We start from the raw sequence: 18,416 nt of genomic DNA, 5'->3' as shown, positions 1-18,416 counted from the left end.
ACCTCATAAAAGGTAGTGAAAGTGCTCTGAACTCCAGTCTGATTTCCGAGAGATACAGAAAAGAGATAGTGAGAGAGAGAGCAAGAGAAATATTTGTGCCGTAGCGTAGAGTGAGGAGAGAGGGGAACGTGTGCTGAAGGAGCTATGCTTGGCCAAGGACACAGGGCCTCCTCCACGATGAGTAACCCCGCTGGCTGGGGGTTCCTCTCACTCCTTCCCACAGCACAGGGTCAGCCTGCCGGCCCCACAGGGCTTGCTGATTCAAAAGGGGAACATTTTTGGCACCTTTTGATGACAACCAGTGAGGACAGAAAGCTCTATCCCGATTAAACGCTGGCTGACATCAGATCGGGCATGAATTTGGTCGGTAGATTCCCAAGTGACTCTATTTTATGTGTGGTTTTGTACAGCCAAACTGCACAAAAACATCCACACACAGTGCAAGAAGCTAAAATTTCGGAGATTGCAATAGGAATTACACTTGTGTTTCCTCCTGTAGGATAAACATCCAATTCACACCTGTTGATTGACCCTTGAATAGAGTAATCCAGAGGGTTGGGCCTCCTACACCACTGCATGAGGGCAGGAAAAGAATTATGGTTTTCTTGCACTGAAAATGAGAACTGACAAACTGTGCTGAAAGAACAAGTGAGGGAAGTATAAAAATTCTGGGCATACATTTATTTACAGAGCACACTTTCAAGTTCCAGAAAATAGCAATAAAATTGCAAAGAGGTGATGTTTTTAAAAATGTACATTTTTATACAATGACAGCCGTACAGGCTGAGGCACACTTTATTTTTCAAACAACATCCCAAGGACTGATACTGGAGGACTTAAAATGGGATATTCAGTCTACTTTATTGTAAATGGTATTTTTATCATCCAAATTCTGGAAAAGCAGGTTTGGCAGTAAACATAATTACTTATATTATCCACTGGGATTTTCTTAATAACCTAGCTGTAGACTAAAATTGAAAAAAGAGTGTATTTTTTTCTGCTGCTACACCTAACTCCATTAAATAAAACTGCTTAGAGAATGGGGGACTTATTCAGTGCCAGTAAAGACTGCTAGTGTAAGAGCCTGCCTTTTGGAAGAGGAAAAATAAGTACTCCTTAAATGTCTTTTGAGGGTACACATTATAAGCACATGGAGTTAATATGGATGCTTTCCCTCAGGCTTTTTAGTGCTACATGGTTCATGTGAATTATAATCTAATAATGATTAGTATTTCTGTCTTAATAGTGATTAATGTGCATTCCCTGCTCTGTCTGTGTGTTCTTTGTTTTTCTCTCCTTTCCTTTACCGACAAAAGGAAGTGTGTGACTCACGTCTAGTACCAGTCACTCCACCTAACAACAGAGTCAAGCATTTTCCTTCTTTACCTTCAAAACTTTTATCATCGTAGTTATCCTGCAGTATCTGCAGATGTTGCTTTAAAGCAGTGCATTTGTGGGATTAAAAACTCAACAAAAATGGATGCCCACTGGGCGAAATGAAGAGTTATTGTGGCTGTTAGAGATGAGATGTAACTGCAGGAACACAATGCAAAACTAGGCTGCAGCTGAGGAATGCTAAGTGATGAGACTGCTGTCCATAATTTAACTGTTTTCTCTGTACATAATCTCTTGATTACAAACTATTTGCATGTTTGAAGACAGACAGGAGGAAAACCTCCTCTGGTCCCCTGTATTGCATTGACTCCTTATTAATATTTATGGCCTGATAAGGAGAAAAGGAAAATCCAATTTTTAAAGGCTTTTATGGTAAAAAGTACCAAGTAGTATTCAGTGAATTCATAACTTAGGTAACCTATGGCTTGACTACTGCACCACAGTTGTTTTTGCCAAATAAAGTAGGAACATATTTCAAACTCCTGTGACCACCAGTTCTGATGGAGTCTATGTGAGGTTGCGCCTTCTGATAAAGAGAAGGATGTTCAGAGGATATAACCTTAAATATCAGAAAAATTACACATGTAACAGCAGTTCTAAGATCTTGTAAAGAGAGAGTTTAGAGAGATAAAGAGTTAAATTGTCTTTTATTGGTATGAAACATATGGAAATAGCAGAATTAGATCATTGAAGACTGAGTATGGCCAAGGACATTCTCCAGTAAAAAGAGAAGAAATATGGAAAATTCCACCATGATAAGGTGATATAACCAGATAGATTGATTAGATCTTCAATAGATTGGGTGGCAGATTATACCCTATATGGTATTTTGGGGCTAGTACAACTTAAATCTGAAATCTTTTGATCTGTAGTTGATAAAGAGAATATAAAGTGAAGAGCAAAGTTAAGAGCTGTGCACATAGACCTAAACACATTACTGAATAAAAGCAGAGTAAGAATACACCTCATGAAATTATTTTTAAAATGTATACACACCCAAGAAAGTGCATAAATCTTCCAAATGTTTCAAGGAACACAAGATTAATTAAATGAATGCATGTAAATGCAAAGAGTCAGTAAATGAAGACTTTAATATCAAGTATTTTCTTAAGGGATGTAAGTTAAGCCTAACAGCATAAGAACACTAAATAAATGCTGGTCAAGTAATTGATTTAGTTACTTGCACCCAGGCACCAGAAATCAACTTAAAGTAGGGGTCCATGTTTAGTCTGATCTCAAAGAACTGATGGAAAAAAAAAATCCCAGTGTGCTTTCTTTCTTGCTCAAAAGGATGAACACATGGTGGGAAAGGGAGGCACCACACAGGTACCTCTGGGTGCTCTCTGGGGAGTTTGAGCACAGAGAACCAGCCCTGCAGAAGCATCAGCCAGACTGGTACAGACACAGAAGGTAAAAAAGGATGGATTTTAAGAAATGGAAACAAAATCTGGAAAAGGCCATGTAAAAATGCCAAAGTGACACATATCATAAAAGCCTGAGAGCTTTACACAGACACAACTCTGACCCAAAGAAGGCCAGCTGCTCTAGAGCATCAGCATGATGGATAAGTGGGAAAATCCTTTTTGCACATTATCTGTCATAGTTAAGGAATGATGAAACATGGAACATCCTACCTGACACTGAGTAAAGCTATAACTTCTCTGACTTTTTGACAATGGAAATGTTCAACCCAGTCACAGGTATAAAAAGGGGATGAATGTTTCTGCAGTTTTTTGGCTCAGATATTGATGCTCTAATCCAGTTTTACAGAATTCTAATTTGGTCTTTGATGAGATTTAGCACACATTACTTGTATATTTCATCTCAGTTTCCAGACATACTATTACCTACATGGCAACCCAGTTCACAAGGTTTTGATGATGTATTAGTCAGAATCAGAAAGAACTGATGTTAAAAGAAAGTTTTTGAGAACATATAACAGTAAGAGGTTAGGATTGATTTTTCTGATACTGGATAGGTTTTTACTTTGACTTCATATCAATGTCTTAATTACATTATACAAAGCAAACCCTTTTTGTTGAACAGCTGCTTATCAGTCAGGTAAGATTAGATGTGATAACAGAACTATTCTTCCTTTGCTTCTGTGAGATACCTAAATAATAATTTTAATAATAATATGTCCCAAGTGTGGAAGAAAATATTTCAGAGGTTAAAGACAGAAGGGTACGTTTAACCTTCCTCAATCGGTTAGCTCTCTTCCTAAAGGCCATTGTGACCTCCCTCATTTAATGGACACATACTTCTTTTGTGGATTTTATGAAAAACTTCGTTGTAAGCTGTTCTGTTCAGTGTTTGCAGTTGATTTTGCTCAGGTTGGAAAAACCTGATGATGTTTTCCCTTGAGTGCACATCTTCTTGTCTGTGAATAGCTCTGTGTGTGTGTTACTTGTCTGCAACTCTGGTTGTCAAGAAACACAATTACAGTCAAAGTAAGTGAAGAGTCTGAACTTTAGCTGTTATTCTTTTAATATCTCCAAAGAACCATCTAATAGTACTTTTAGAAGTGGGATTTAGTGTCACCACTTTCCAACTCAAGGAGTTAAATAATTGCAAGAGTTATAAGATGTACTTCTGTATAAGAAACACAATCCAAAATCTCCTATTGTGAATTAAATCTGTCATTATGGAAATTCAGTCCCCCTTAATTCCATGTGCAAGAAACAAACCTCATTTTCATTTATGGCCTCTGGATGACCCTCTTAGCAAATCCATGCTGTGCATTAGGGAGGCCAACTGAGAATGCCCCAGGGGAAAGGAATTCTTATTTAATACAAAATGGTGATGCTTGGTCCCAAACCATCTCTGCTAAAGGCAATATGACTGGAAAACAAGTGAACATAAAATAGCACCAAAGTCCTCCCTTTCTTTATAGTAATTCTTACAGGAACAGTCCTTTGGGACCATATCTTAGGGTGTGTTAGAATGGTCTTTGAGTTCTGCTAATTATTGTAGGGCTGCTGTAATTTGTGTATCACAAAGCCATTAAATTCCCATTTTCTTCCTAGCTCATTCAGCATGGCCTGGAATAGGAAAACAGGCTGAAGTGAAGCTGTAACCACTGTAGCAGGTGAACCTTGAATTTTTGAGTGTCTACTACTTTTAAAGCAAATGCAGTATGTAATGAAGCACATACAATAGTATTTCCTTCAATTCTCTAACCTTTTTCTATGGTCATATTTGTTTCAAGCCTCATTCTTGAATCTGTAACATTTTACATTGTTTTCAAGGAATTAAATGGCTTCATATTGTTTGGTGTCAGAAATGCGTTACTTTGCAGAAAATTGTTCTAATGAGAAATTTCAATAAATTTAATCTTCACAAATGCATGAATGTTAGTCACTTGATAAAGCACAAGAGCATGGTCCCCAGAGCCAAAATGCTTCTTAATTAGGATAAAAGTCTGACCTGTCTAAATTTAAACCTAGTGAATGCAGACATATAGATAGTGTGTGTGCTTCTTGTCTCCATGAATATATTATAATGAAGACAAGTGCAGTGTAATTTTGCTTTGCAAATTAAATTCTAGATAACATCTTTCCATTTATACAGGATTATATAATTTCATATTTATGTGTGTTTATACATGCATTCATATAAATTGAGGTATTTTCATAGCCCTAAACATAGACTTACATAAAAAAAAAAAATTGGAGCTTCAAAAGAACTGATTATTGCATAAAAAATATTTTCTTGTTGGATTTTTCAGTTCTGTCTTGAGCTTTGTTGATCTGCTTTTCCTTACGTAAACTCTGTCTGCCACCATCCACCTTCTTTGAAGGAACAGTCGTACACTAAGAAAAATAGATTACCCTTTCCAGAGGCTTCTGCACAGCTTTTTCTGTGGATCACAGTTATGATCTCCCTGATGCCCACAGCTCAGGGCATGCCCTATCATCCAATCCAGCACCTTTGACAAAGGCAAAACCCTGTGACCTCCCTGACACAGGAACACGATCCTGCAGGATCTTTCACTTGGCTGAATCAAGACTCTGTAAAAACATCACTTAAAAGAGATCTCTGGAGGACTCTTGTATATATTTTAACTTGAAATGAGCTGATTACCAACACTAGATCTTCTCAGCTGCTACACAGTCTGCTCCAGGCTTGAATCCCTCCAAGGAAGCCAACTACATAAACCCTCTGAGCTCCTGATCCATGCTGCCTTTACTGGGATGCAACAGGTAAGCTACATATAATGAACTAAATTCCTATTATTGTCAAGTATTTGGGAGAGGTCTTGCACACAGCTTTAGAGCTACTACAGGTACATCTATTTGCCTCTTTAATTTTTTTTTAATTCATCTTTAAGGTGTTTCATAGGATAATTAGGAATTCTTCACCGTTTTAACTTTGAGAAAGCACTAAGACAAAGCTTCCGTAAAATACATCATATATAATGAATATACGACCATGAGGGATTTTATCAGCACTCATTTTGATTAACCTGCATAACTCACTGGTGCCTTTGTCCTTTAGGAGTAGTAAATTGACTCAGTGTCAGGATGATCAATTTTTTATGTTACCACATCATCAGGTAGTCCCTTCATGGACAGTGTACTGAGGGACATTCTGTGCCAGCAGGAGTTGGAGACTCCTAAATTAGTCAGTTCAAACAATTTTGTTCCAGATAAAGGTTTATCCAAACCTGTATAAGTATATATGCTTCACATAGCCATATAATTTGGAACTGAGTGCACTTACTATGTCTGTTTTTCACCCTCACACGTATCAGTCTATCTGCATACATTCAAACACTTATGCAGAGGGTACTTAAATATATCTCCAACCCAAAATGTCCAGCTAAAACATCTTTCTGTATTTTTCATGTCTTTTATGTCTCCCAAAGGAGATGACATGAGCTACTTGAATACACTGAGTAGATCAAAGTCTCACTTTCATAACCCAGCCCCAGCCTTCCTGTCCTGGAAGCTGTCTTTTCACTATGTCAAAATAAAGAACCCGAGTTTTTATTTTCTCTCCCTGCTTGTTATATTAAGAAAGTAGAGATTATTGTGGAATTAACCAACTTTATGGTCCTGACTTTATCTCAGTCCTTTCCCAACACTACAATTCTTCGATTTCATACTCCTATCTTGCTTTGGGTTTGGCTTTCTTCTCCTGAACGTTTCATATCTCCTATTTCTTTGGCTTACTTCCTTATTATTTCCTAAGTGCTGTTCTTTACCCTCTGCTTCCACAGAATCACAGGATTAACTAGGTTGGAAAAGACCTCTGAGCTCATTGAGTCCATCCTATGACCCAGCACCACCATGGCACTGAGTGCCTTGTCCAGTCTCTCCTTAAACACCCCCAGGGACTGTGACTCCACCACCTCCCTGGGCAACCAATTCCAATGTCTAATCACCTTTTCTATGAAGATACCCCTCCTAACGTCCAACCTAAACCTCCTCTAGCCCAGCTTAAGACTGTGTCCTCTTATACTGTGGCTGGCTGCCTGGGAGCTGGGGAGAATCCCCTTCCTCCTCTGCTGCCCACGGTGCTTTGGATGCAGCTCAGGGAATGTGTGGTTTCTGGGCTGCCAGTGCACATTGCTGGGTCATGTGGAGCTTTTTCATCAACCAACACCCCCAAGCTCTTCTTCTTCTCAGGTCTGCTCTCAGTCCATTGTCCTCCCAGCCTGTGTTTGTGTCAGGGATTGCCCTGACCCAGCTGCAGGACCCTGCACTTGGCCTTGCTGAACTTCATGAGGTCCTTACAAACCCACCCTCCAGCCTGTCCAGGCCCCTCTGGATGATATCCCTCTCCAGTGTGCCAGTGGCACCACACAGCTCGGTGTTGTCACAAAACAAGTGCTGAGGGTGCACTTGATCCCACAGCCCAGTGACACTGACAGTGTCAGTGACAAAGATGGTAAACAGTGCCAGTCCCACCACCACCCCTGAGGAACACGCTCATCCCTGGTGTCCACTTGGACAGTGAGCCCTTCACTACAACTCTGAGTGTGACCAATCAGCCAGCTCCTTATCCACTTCTCTACAGGTTAAAGACAAGGATATGTGAGCCAGTTGTTCCATTTCTATTATAAATTTATAGCAAAACTCATTTTGTCACTAGCTGAGTAACCTTTTTGCACTCCTGAGAATCTTGATGAGAAGGAACCCAACAGTTTTGTCAATTTACCAACTCTCCCTTCAGGAACCTTTCACATAATACTCAATTCTTGCCTGGTTCAGGAGAATGAAATTGCTCTTTTACCAAACTCCAAATGAACACTTTTCCCATTCTCTTAAGAATTTTAAATGCAAAAGTTCTCTCTGATTGCCAACTTTAAAAAAAGGAAAACACCCCAGTAAGGCTTTCTGTTTCAGGGAAATTAAACCCCATCAGTGGCTCTTAAGTGACTGCTCTTCATCCAAATTCAGTGAAAGATGTCCTTGTTCACTTTTAATAACAGGTGAACTTCAAACTACCTGATTTTTCTTTGAGTCTATAGAATTAATATGGAGTAACTTGATACTTTACTGCTCACATGATACCAACTTCTTTTTACAGTGTGAGGTAGTTTAGAGTGATTCAGCCTTAATTAAAAGAAAAGCAGGATATTTAAGCCATTTTTATTAGATGTAAGATACATAAGCAGAATTGATAGGGAAACTGCTGGTGAGCTCATCTGAAATAACTGCTGGATGCTCACTGTTTTTCTCTGATAAATAATGAGGCTGATTCATATCTGATGAGGACTGGCTCTTTCTGGTTACCTTACTCTTATCACTGATCACAAATAAACATGTGATTATTTTGCAGGATATCTGTATTTATTCATCCTTTTATGCACCCACCCTCCCAGTCCAGGTGTTATGTCAATTTTCATCATGTCCCACCCAAAAGTAATGGGATGGCTCCAGCTCTTTCCCCTTCGTGTTCCTGCTAAACTCCTCATTTAAATTCACCAAGCAAGAACTCCTTGATAAACTCACAATCTTACCTACACTGTCTTGTATCTTTAACAGAATATAGGAATCCTTCTCTGGGTATCACAGTTGAGCCTGTTATGTTGAGACTAGGACTTGGAGACAAATAGGACTTGGAAAATAACTGGGAACTGAATCCAGCTGAAGTGTTTGTTTGGAGTGTGTTTTACCTAGTAATTCCATATTTTTAGATGGTGTTAAAGGCACGTGGCTGCTACTCTGTATGACACTGCATATCTGTCTGGTTCAGAAGTTTAAGACTCTGGCAAATTTTCTGATAATACAGCTGATTTTATCTGTAGGGCACTAAATCAAATCTGAACATGATAAGGAGCTGCCTTGGATAAGGGATTTTTTAAAATTCTGCTCAATCTAATCCTACAGGAAAAAGTGTGGCAAATCTACTAACATAAAAAAGAAGTTTAAAAAATGCAAGCTCACAGCCTAAATGGATAGTAGCTAAATAAGCTGATCAGCTTCTGAGCAGAAGTAAACAGAACAAATGGATATTTATTCTAGAATAGAAAATGAATATATAGATTTGTTTTATTGTCATTCCCTTGCTAACAAGAGGCAGAGAGAAATGCTAGAAAAATAAAGCAGCCCTAGAGTTAGAAGCCTGATATTTTATCCAAATAAGAAACATCATTAAGGCAACTCTACTGAACAAAAGTAGCTCCTACAAAAAGGCAAGGCCATCAGCAAGAGTTAAGTATATGTAAATGGGATTTACTTCACTCAGAGCAGTGTACTCTCAGCACCTCAGAGGATTCATTCCAATACAATACTGCAAGTGATTATGAAGCAAATATGCATTACCTTAAATAAACCAAAGCAAGAGACAAAGCAAATTATTTTCAAGTGCTTTTACTCTGTAATTTCATTAAAGGAGGTTGTTTATTCTCAGAGAGGAACTAGAAATTGAATATTGAAATCTAAAATTACAGAAACATATATCTGTTCATGAACCAAGGTCAAAGAGAGTTTTATTAGGACCAAGGCTATCATCTACACAGTTAGAATTATTTTTAAAATATTTTTTAATTTTTGATATTAATTTCTTTTTGCTTTTATCTAACATCCTCCTCACCACTTTTGCTTATTTTCTTCTCTGCAATCTTTTTTTGGGTTTCCAGGGCTCCTCACTGAAGAACTGGTATCAGGGTTTTTCTTTATTTTACTTTTCAAAACTCCATTGGAATTAATAGTCTCACCTTGGAAAATAAAGGGCCAAGTCAAAAGACAGTCTAAATTGTCCTTGCATGCTTAATATTAATGTGGAATTAGCTGATGTGTGCTAACTCCCAATTGCCAGGTCTTACTTAACTGGTAAAAATAATTCTGCTATCTGCATGGAGGGAGTCTGATGGGAAAGATCAAAGGAGAAAAAGGAGCAGAGGGAAAAAAGGAATGGGAGGAAGAAAAGGGAAAACAACAGTGGGTTCTTTACTGAAATAATTCACAACTCAGGACTGTGACATTTTCTTACTTTTTGATCTGTTTTCCTATTTGCAGCAAAGTCACTGATGCCAAAAAGGACCCTTCATATGCTATGCTAGAATCATACCAATCTACAGAGGAAAAAGCAAACAAGATCAGCTTTATGCTTATTTTCAGAGGTAAACCATACTGAACTACTGAATCTTGGGGAAAAGAAAGAAATAGAAGTTTCATCAAAAGACATAAGGCACATTAAATGTTATGTACACAGTATTTTTGAAGTTGTTGCAACATATTTTTCTCTAACAAAACTGTAAGAACTGTGGGGTGGCTTTCATCTGTCTTTTAGCTTTTAATTGGTTTTATGTCTCTTTCCTTTATATATAAATATGCATACACCCACACAAAGATTCAAACACACATATGCATACATTCATTTCATTTATAAATATTGATTAATATTCTTAATAATGAAAAAAATTAAGCAGAGATCCTACTCCCCATAATAGTTCTGAATTGCAAGTCATCTTTTGGATCACTCTGAATTGTCTCGTGGTTCTTTGTAAACACAGTAGTAAATTACAGTATTGTAATAATTGTCATGGTGCTTGATATTTACATCAAAACACTTCAATATAGCACAATAACAGAAACTTAAACTTACTTCTGTACTCATAGGCTGGGAAGCTTGAGTTCTGGATTTCTATAGTACTTCTAACATTGTACTGTATGCAAGTTGCCAAATAATGGTATTTCATTTTAGTGTAAATAAAATACTGTTTATTTGTAATTGGCTATCCAAGAGAGAATGAAGAAGAAGATGGAAGCAGAAGCAGCAAGTAGACAAGCAGATGTGGATGTGCACTTGGATACCAGACCTCTGGATAGCAAAGGAGCATACAGTACCCAGCACCCTGAAGATAACAGCTCAGAAAACACTGTCAGGAAAGCTCTGCACTGACTGGGGCATGGCAGATCACAAGATAATGCTCTCACAAAGGGATGCTCAGCAGTTCAACTCACTGTACCTCCTCCTGCTCAGAGCACCAGCAGAAGAAGCAAGCTGGGCAATCTTCAAATTTTCTGTAGGTCAGTTTTACCGAGTCTTTGGAACAGACCCAAATAATTTCCATGGTTGAAGCTCATTTTGCCTTTGAGACTGACTGTGAAAACCCCACCAAACAGAAACACAATGGTGATGGAGCCTGGGAAGCAGCAGGTGCCAACAATGCCAGACTGGAATGATGAACTCAAGCAGTTTGGCCACTTGTAATTCCACAACGGATGGGGATGTTCCAGGAACGAGGAGATGCGCAAGGCTCACAATGGCTTATTCAGCATCCACAAACACTGAATAAAGAGACTCGAAAAAAGAAACACACACAACCACAAAAGCCAAGCCAGGAGAAGCACTGATTCGGGGAGTTTTCGAGAGATGAACATGACAACTCAATGGGTATGAAAGGCTGGACCCAGATGGCAGGAGGTAAGAAAAGATCATAGCAGTTACGATGCAGCATAGCTGTCAGTGATACAAGGACAGATCACGCCGCTGGTGTCAGGAAAATGGAAGAGGATCTTTTCATTGCTGTGGGAAGATCAAGGTATTAAAATTACATACGTACATACGTCAAGAAGTGAAGACCAATTGCAGGACAGATACAGGAACCTTTAAGCAGCTCCTTTTAGGATTTTGTATATGACTTCAGAATGCCTGATCCAAGAAAGCCTGGCAAATGTTTAAGACCTTCTATAGTGCTTTGTGAAAAAAAAAATAGAAATGTTATGTGACTGAGAACACTTTCTGTGATTTCTGATATGTTTGAGGAAGGCCAGTGATGCCACTGGGGAATCTCATGGATGGAATGAAGGGCACAAGTTTGTTGTCCTAATCATCTTCGTACTTGATTGGGCTTAAACAATGAAAGGGTGCTTTTTCAAAACCATGTTTGGAAACAATTTGTTTTCAGCATCTTGGGTCTCACAAATCACTATTGTTTTGAAACCACTCAGGAGAGTGGAATATGTTACAAATTTACATACATATGGTCTGTACTTGAGTCAGAGGATAACAAAAGTGTCATGGGGCTAAACTAGTGTAGAAGAAAAAAAAAATCACAAAGAGCAGTCATTAGTTCTTTGTGGTTCTAGCACACTCCCAGAGGCTCAAAGGCCAACACAGGAGAAGGAAAAAAAAAATATTTAAAAAATGTAAAATACTCACTGCTTACAATATTAATGCTGCCTGTCTTTACTTCTACAAAAGGTTGTGTGTAAGAAGTTTGTAGTGTTCATTGAACATGACTGAAATAGCTGGGTGGTATTAGAGTATATAATCACTGTGTTTGAAATAGTACTTGAAAACAGCATATGCATCAGAATTTAAAGTATTTTGCTGGCCTTCCAGGGTCTTTTGCTAAACCTAGTGTGCATTGGAACCTGAGTGAATGAATCCCATTAGTCATCACCATCTTAACAATATGCACTTCATAGAGAGTTGGCTTCTGCACAGAGGAAGGAAATTACCAGTAGTAACAAAGGAAAGAAAATTTATAATGAGCAAATATACAAAAGCTCCAAATAATTATAATAGTCACAGCTTGGCAATGGCTTTCTAGGCTATGAAATTACTTTTCTTTTGGAAGAATGAAGATTCTACAAGGTTAGTATAAACAAAGGGTACTTGGAAAATCAGATTGCTCTACATAAGTTATTCTAAGGCCTGGAATAATGGTGATAGAATTAAAACAAAAACAAAACCAAAAAAAACACTTGCTTATGAATCAGTGGATTTTTGTTTTGTACATTATTGCAATCAAAAATTCTCCCTTTCAAGTGGTACATGGGAAACAAATGGCTAAACACAAATCCCAGCTTACCCCTGATACAATGAGTTCTCCTCCCAGGTTCTGAACTTCTGCCTTCACTTTGCTGCAGATATTGAGCTGGTGGCAGTACAGGGCAATGCGCTGCAGGTAGGCCAGCAGATCCTGCTTGCAGGCTGAGTCTGGGCACTGCAGACAACACAAATACTGATTAGATGGAGCTGAGTTCATGAGATTGGGAGCAGGTAATCAGACAGTGGCAGTGTGTGTGTATTAGGTGGATCTAGTCCACTTCGTCTTTACATGAGGTACTAAATTAAATCTGAAAACTCAAATTTGGCCTTTCCTTTAACTCAAGATTTATGAATTGCAACCTAAAGATGCACTCTACCTTTCTGAAAAATGTGAAACCACTTTACCAGCATTATGAAAATAATAATTTTAAATTCTGCTCTGCATTAATTTATGGAATTGTACTGAAGAGCCAAAATGTCAGGTTTAACTTGAAACTCCAGGTTGCCTGCTGGACGTCCAAGCTAACATCCAGTATGGACCAGTTAATGTCCAGATAAGCCCAGTTCTGAGTGGTTACCCCCACTCCAATGCCAACTCCTGTCTGCCTGGCAGCTCCCCTGGCATTTGTGCAGATGTTCAGAGGATTGGATTAGGTCAAATGTGCTGGATGCTGTGAGGGTTTCATAATCAATAGAACTAGAAAGGGCCCCAGTACAATTTATTCATAGTCTCTGGGACTCTTAATAGAAACTGCATCATCCCTCACAATATCAACAGCATAACAAACAACAGCCTTGTAGTTAATATTCCAAGTCTTGCCTCAGGAGAGCAGACCTCAGTAATTCACACTGATGAAACAGAGCTGAAAGGGCCCACTGCTAACAGCATGTCTCCAATAAATTCTCTTTGGGGCTACCCAGCAAAGTCTGATTGACAACGCTCCTGCATAGCTTGGGGAACAAAGGTTCCAAATATGCCTTTTTATCACCTTACAGAGTTTATGCTCAGTTTAAAAAAAAATATTATCAGAGCATTTCAAGAAAAACTGATAGAATTAAATGCACATGAGTCAACAACATTACAGCTCCAACCTTGAGATCACTGCTCTGGCCCCAGCAGATAATGTTGGCAAAGAATGTGCTCATGGTGAAGTAGTTGGATATATTGTTGTCTAAAACCCCAAATGGAGTCACTTGGCTTTTTTCTTGCCCTTTAAAACTAATAATAAACAAAGCTGGAGCTTCACTGTGCCTTCTATAGAGCCTCTCTTGCTCAGACAGTTGCCACACCTTTCAGGCATTAATCCCTAAAAGACCTCTTCTCCCTACTGATACCAATTTAATATAAAAATATTTACTCAGTTCTTGAAGTCTCTGAACAGAAAGGAATGAATTTAAAGCAATACTTCTGAAGAGTTGTTAAGGCTTTAAATATAAATACCTTGGAGTGAAAAAAAAATAAAAATGTAAGGGTTCTCTCATAGGAATAATAACTAAAAATGCAACTGTCCACAAAAAGTTTATATTGCATGAAGGTCTCCAGAGTTCTGGGAAACATCATTAAAGTGCAAGCATTAAGACAAATATTTAATTCTAAAAATAATTTCACTATTTATTATTGGGGTTACAGTCCTCTGAAATTTAAAATATGACTCAAGTCAAGGCACTTTAAGCATAACAAATCTCCTTCTGTTTCTTTCTTTAAAATATTCCACCTCTGCAAATACTGCATACCAGGAATTTGATCAGCTGACAGATGGATTTCTTCTTTCTTGTTTTAAATTGAACAGATGCTACATTTGAAGGACTGGAATGGGTTAACTACAGGAAAAATGCTTGCTGCTGCTGAAGAAGACCTAAACCAAACATTTCTGACACTGCAGGAAAATAGAAGCTTTGGGGGTTTTGCCACTCTGGCCCATATTCCATGGCAGGATGTTTTACACACTGTCACACTCCTACTTGAAGAAGAAAACAACATTCTTACTTTGAAGAGAAAGACTAGAGGCAAGGAAGTTACCAGTTCCCACTTCCAGCAAATTTTCTCTTGATGTCAATGAAATGAAAGAAACTATAGGAAATTTACAAAGGGAAAAACAGTGAAATTTAATTTGTCTGAATCTAAAATTAGCTATGTAGGACCTGGATTTGCAATTTGGCTCTTGCCTTTTAATACAACGCTTCCTCTTGCTCTCCAAATGAATAGATAAATCTGAAAATATATATACAGCAAGGTCATCTGTCCAGCTGTGACATAAATTTGGTAAAGAAAGTGGGGACACAGACCCCACAACATGCACAAAACCAGAAAATAGGGAGTCAGAGAACCTTGAAGAAATAAAGAGCCAAATCAAGGGAAAATTGCTGGAAGAATAAGCTGAAAAGAATCTAAGCATTCCTAGGCACTTGGCAAGGGGAACGGAGCATCCAAATCCCTACTGCTTTTTTTAATAGCAAATACATTTTGGATGTGATGATCTCACAGGTCTTTTCCAGCCTGAAGGAGTCTCTGTCTAATTCTTTCAGGCCCAGAAGTGAGGATGGGGAACCAATCAGGCATTTCTGAGCTTTGGAGAGACTCATTTATGACTTTCCTGTTGTGCAAAATGCTGATGGGTCTAGAAGAACAAATGGGAAGATCAGGATCCAGACTCTCAACAGCTAATTTTCTGGTAAGACAGACTTTTCCTGCAAAGGGCACCTCATCCATAGAGGTTACATTGTATTTCAGCTCATTTTGGGGCTACCTGATCAGCTACTGCCCGTGCCAGTTTGTCCATCCTGGATCCTGCCTCTGCAATCTTCTTGGCTGCATTAATGACATCAGATGTGTTCTTCAGGGGCCCTTTCCCTCTGTGAAACACAAGACAGTTATCCACAATCTCAATAAATCATGAAAAGCAACAGTTTTAGTGACCCTGTTTAGTGCTCATTTTTAAAATAGTAACACAAATGTCTTCTTAATTTATTACAATTTTGCCTTTTAAGTACTTTGTAGTACAGCTTGATTAAGAAATCTTTCTGCTGTATTTCCTCTCCATTACAAAATGCCTCACTGGCAATTTAGTCCAATGGTGCCTTCAAGCACATGAGCTGTACTTAATAGTATATGCATTTTTAAGTGCTCATTAAGCCAATGCTGTTCCTGGAATACACAACTATTTCAAAATGATGTGATTCCCAAGCCAGTGCTAAATGTTCAGCCCATCACGTCTAAGGCAAGAATGTCACGTTTTAGAAATTTTTTGTTTTTGATTTTTTGTTGGAAAATAAAGAGAGGTGAAGCATAATCATTATGTTACACACTTGAATGTTACATTTAAACCATGTATAATTAGCTTTAGGCCTGATCTTTCACCATATTTTTACGATGATGCACAAAATTCTGATTTTAGTCATTAAAGCTACCAAAATGTATTAAGACAGGAGATCTCCACAGACTTCTGTGAGTTTTCATCAGACTCAAAACTTTAATCCTGCTTGTACCAATAAAAGTGCTGCTGCTTCTGAGAAAGTCTCAACTGGAAGTGAGCTTATTTTCTATTTCTTTAATGTAGAAAATGACAATATGATCAAACTTTTTTAAAATTAAAGAGAAGGCGTTTTTCCTAAGCACAACACTGCATTATTTTTGGATTTTTTAAATGTCTATAATGGCAAGAATAACATGCTGAAACATATTTCCATTTTAATCTTCTTTCCAGACTTTCATTACCACGTTAAACAGATGAAATACAAGTATCCCATTTCTGGTGAACTTCAACTGCAGCAAGAATACTTCTTGGTGACCTCATGTGCTTCTACATTAATTACATGAGCAGCTCTGACTGTCACAAACTCCATGCATTTGAAAAATTATTCTATTCTAGCACTGCTGAGGTTACAGCCAACCAAAAAGGTGTGAAAGGCTTGTTTCTGTTTTAATAGAATATATTAAACAACTTGTTATTGAATCTGATGCAGATAGAGGTGCACTTTGATTTTTTTTTTTATTTACTTCAAATCAGTAGTCAGTAGTCTTTATCTCATTCTCAAATTAGTTTTATTCTTTTGATGCTAGAAAATACAATTAGAAAACTTCCAATTTCATGCTCAATATATCAAAGGTTGTCCAGGAGGTTGCAGAAACTGTGCATATTCTGGGCTGTTGCTTTGGAACATCATTTCTTCCTTCCATGATACAGTGACACTATTTTGGCAGATGTCACTCTATTTTTTGTTGAAAGAAGGATCAGAGACACCAAGACAATACAAATACAAAAGTAACACAGAATTCTATAAAATATCTTCTCCATCCATTTCCACCCCTTGCCATTATCCAAGGTTGCTGCAAGCCCCAACCAACTGGCCTTGAACGCTTTCAGGGATGGGGCAACACAAAGAGATGAACAAATGGATGTCTGATTTTAATGCTGAAAAAAAACCAGGAAGATTTTAATCCTGTTTTGCGTAATCACATTTTGATAAATACCATTTAAACTTTTGAACCCACTTAAAAAATAAACGCTGAACAAAATTTAATTTGCTACAGTGATCTGGAATTCAAAGAACCTTGTAAACCTTTCTCCCTGGTGTGATTAACAATATGACCATAGTAAAAGACAATAATTCTGTTTACATTGTATCATTAATGAATGGCCTCTGCAATTAGAGAAGAATAAGACATCAATAAAGAAAAGAAATTAAAGCAAAAAAAAAATCATTACTGACAGACTCCCATGAAGCATTAGATCAAACCTGCTTAATTTCATTTGGGATTTTTTTTGGAAGGAAGTTCAGTGTTCAAATGGTATAAATAGTTTTGCCATTATTTTTGATTGACACAAATTGTGCTGAAATGTTGAAAGTTCAGAGAGGCACATGCATTTAGATGGGTACTAAACAAAATGTCACTGGAGTGTCTGTAAGGTCACAGACTAACTTTACAAAATGATCTGCAAATAAAAGAGACTTGCAAATAGCACAAAAACTTCATGTGATTAATCCCACTTGGACAAATACCCAGGGCAGTGTTCCTTGGCTTTGCATCCCCAAAACCACAGCAAATCACCTCAAAAGAGTACAAATCAAGCAGAAAAGGGAAGATGTGGCCCATCTGAGCTCCTCACTGGGGTTATTTTGTCCTTACCTGGTGAAATCTGTCATTTCCATCATAATCATGCACATCTGCTTGGCCAGCACAATGATGTCGTTGCCACTGTCATCCCACTTGGCCACCTCTGCATCCAGCTTGCTCTTTTCTTGGTGGAATATCTCCACCTGCTCAGCAATCTTTGCCTTCTCCTCCTGGGGCAGCTGGGCCATGATAGCCTGGAGAAAGAACAGGAATTGGGCATGAAAGAAAAGAGCTAGAAACTGGATCTTCCCAGTGGTCCCAACAGCTTGAGTTAATTTTTATGGGAGTTGAAGATGCCAAGCAAAATCCTGTAGGCATTTGATTTCTGTCATGACAGGTAAAAGCACATTCACAGCGTGTTTATGCCTCTTCTTGAATTTTCAAGATGATGAAATTCATATTTATGATATAGTGATTATTCACCAGTTGACAAAGGAGGATTAAATCTCAATTATGAGGAAGAATAAAACAAGTGACATTTATGGGAAAAGGCAGACTGAATTGCTGTGTCTCCCCTAGTCTCATCCTCTGTCAGAAACACAGGATTTCAGATTAACCCAACACTAAAATAAGCTATGACACAAAGACAATACATTTGAAGTGAATTGTAACAAATGTATATTTTAATGATATTTAGTGTTCCAATTTTCTCTTGGAAGAGATGCAAAAAGGC

At 38.1% G+C, this 18,416-nt stretch overlaps 1 protein-coding gene across 1 annotated transcript in view; it reads right to left on the bottom strand.

Annotated features, from left to right (window-relative positions):
• LOC121364719 (catenin alpha-2) overlaps positions 1–18,416 on the bottom strand; it is a 401,992-nt gene that overhangs the window by 16,507 nt on the left and 367,069 nt on the right. Inside the window, exons 14-16 of the mRNA XM_041488185.1 lie at positions 17,756–17,937; positions 15,375–15,480; positions 12,668–12,802 (exon numbers count right to left, since the gene is read on the bottom strand). Of these exons, the coding sequence (XP_041344119.1) occupies positions 12,668–12,802; positions 15,375–15,480; positions 17,756–17,937 (423 nt within the window). The remainder of the gene's footprint in view (positions 1–12,667; positions 12,803–15,374; positions 15,481–17,755; positions 17,938–18,416) is intronic.

This window comes from Pyrgilauda ruficollis, unplaced genomic scaffold (assembly GCF_017590135.1).
Source record: "Pyrgilauda ruficollis isolate IOZ18807 unplaced genomic scaffold, ASM1759013v1 scaffold88, whole genome shotgun sequence".
Classification (NCBI taxonomy): Eukaryota; Metazoa; Chordata; class Aves; order Passeriformes; family Passeridae; genus Pyrgilauda; species Pyrgilauda ruficollis.
The sequence above is the reverse complement of the archived record's forward strand: the minus strand, read 5'-3'. Positions and strand labels throughout refer to the sequence as shown.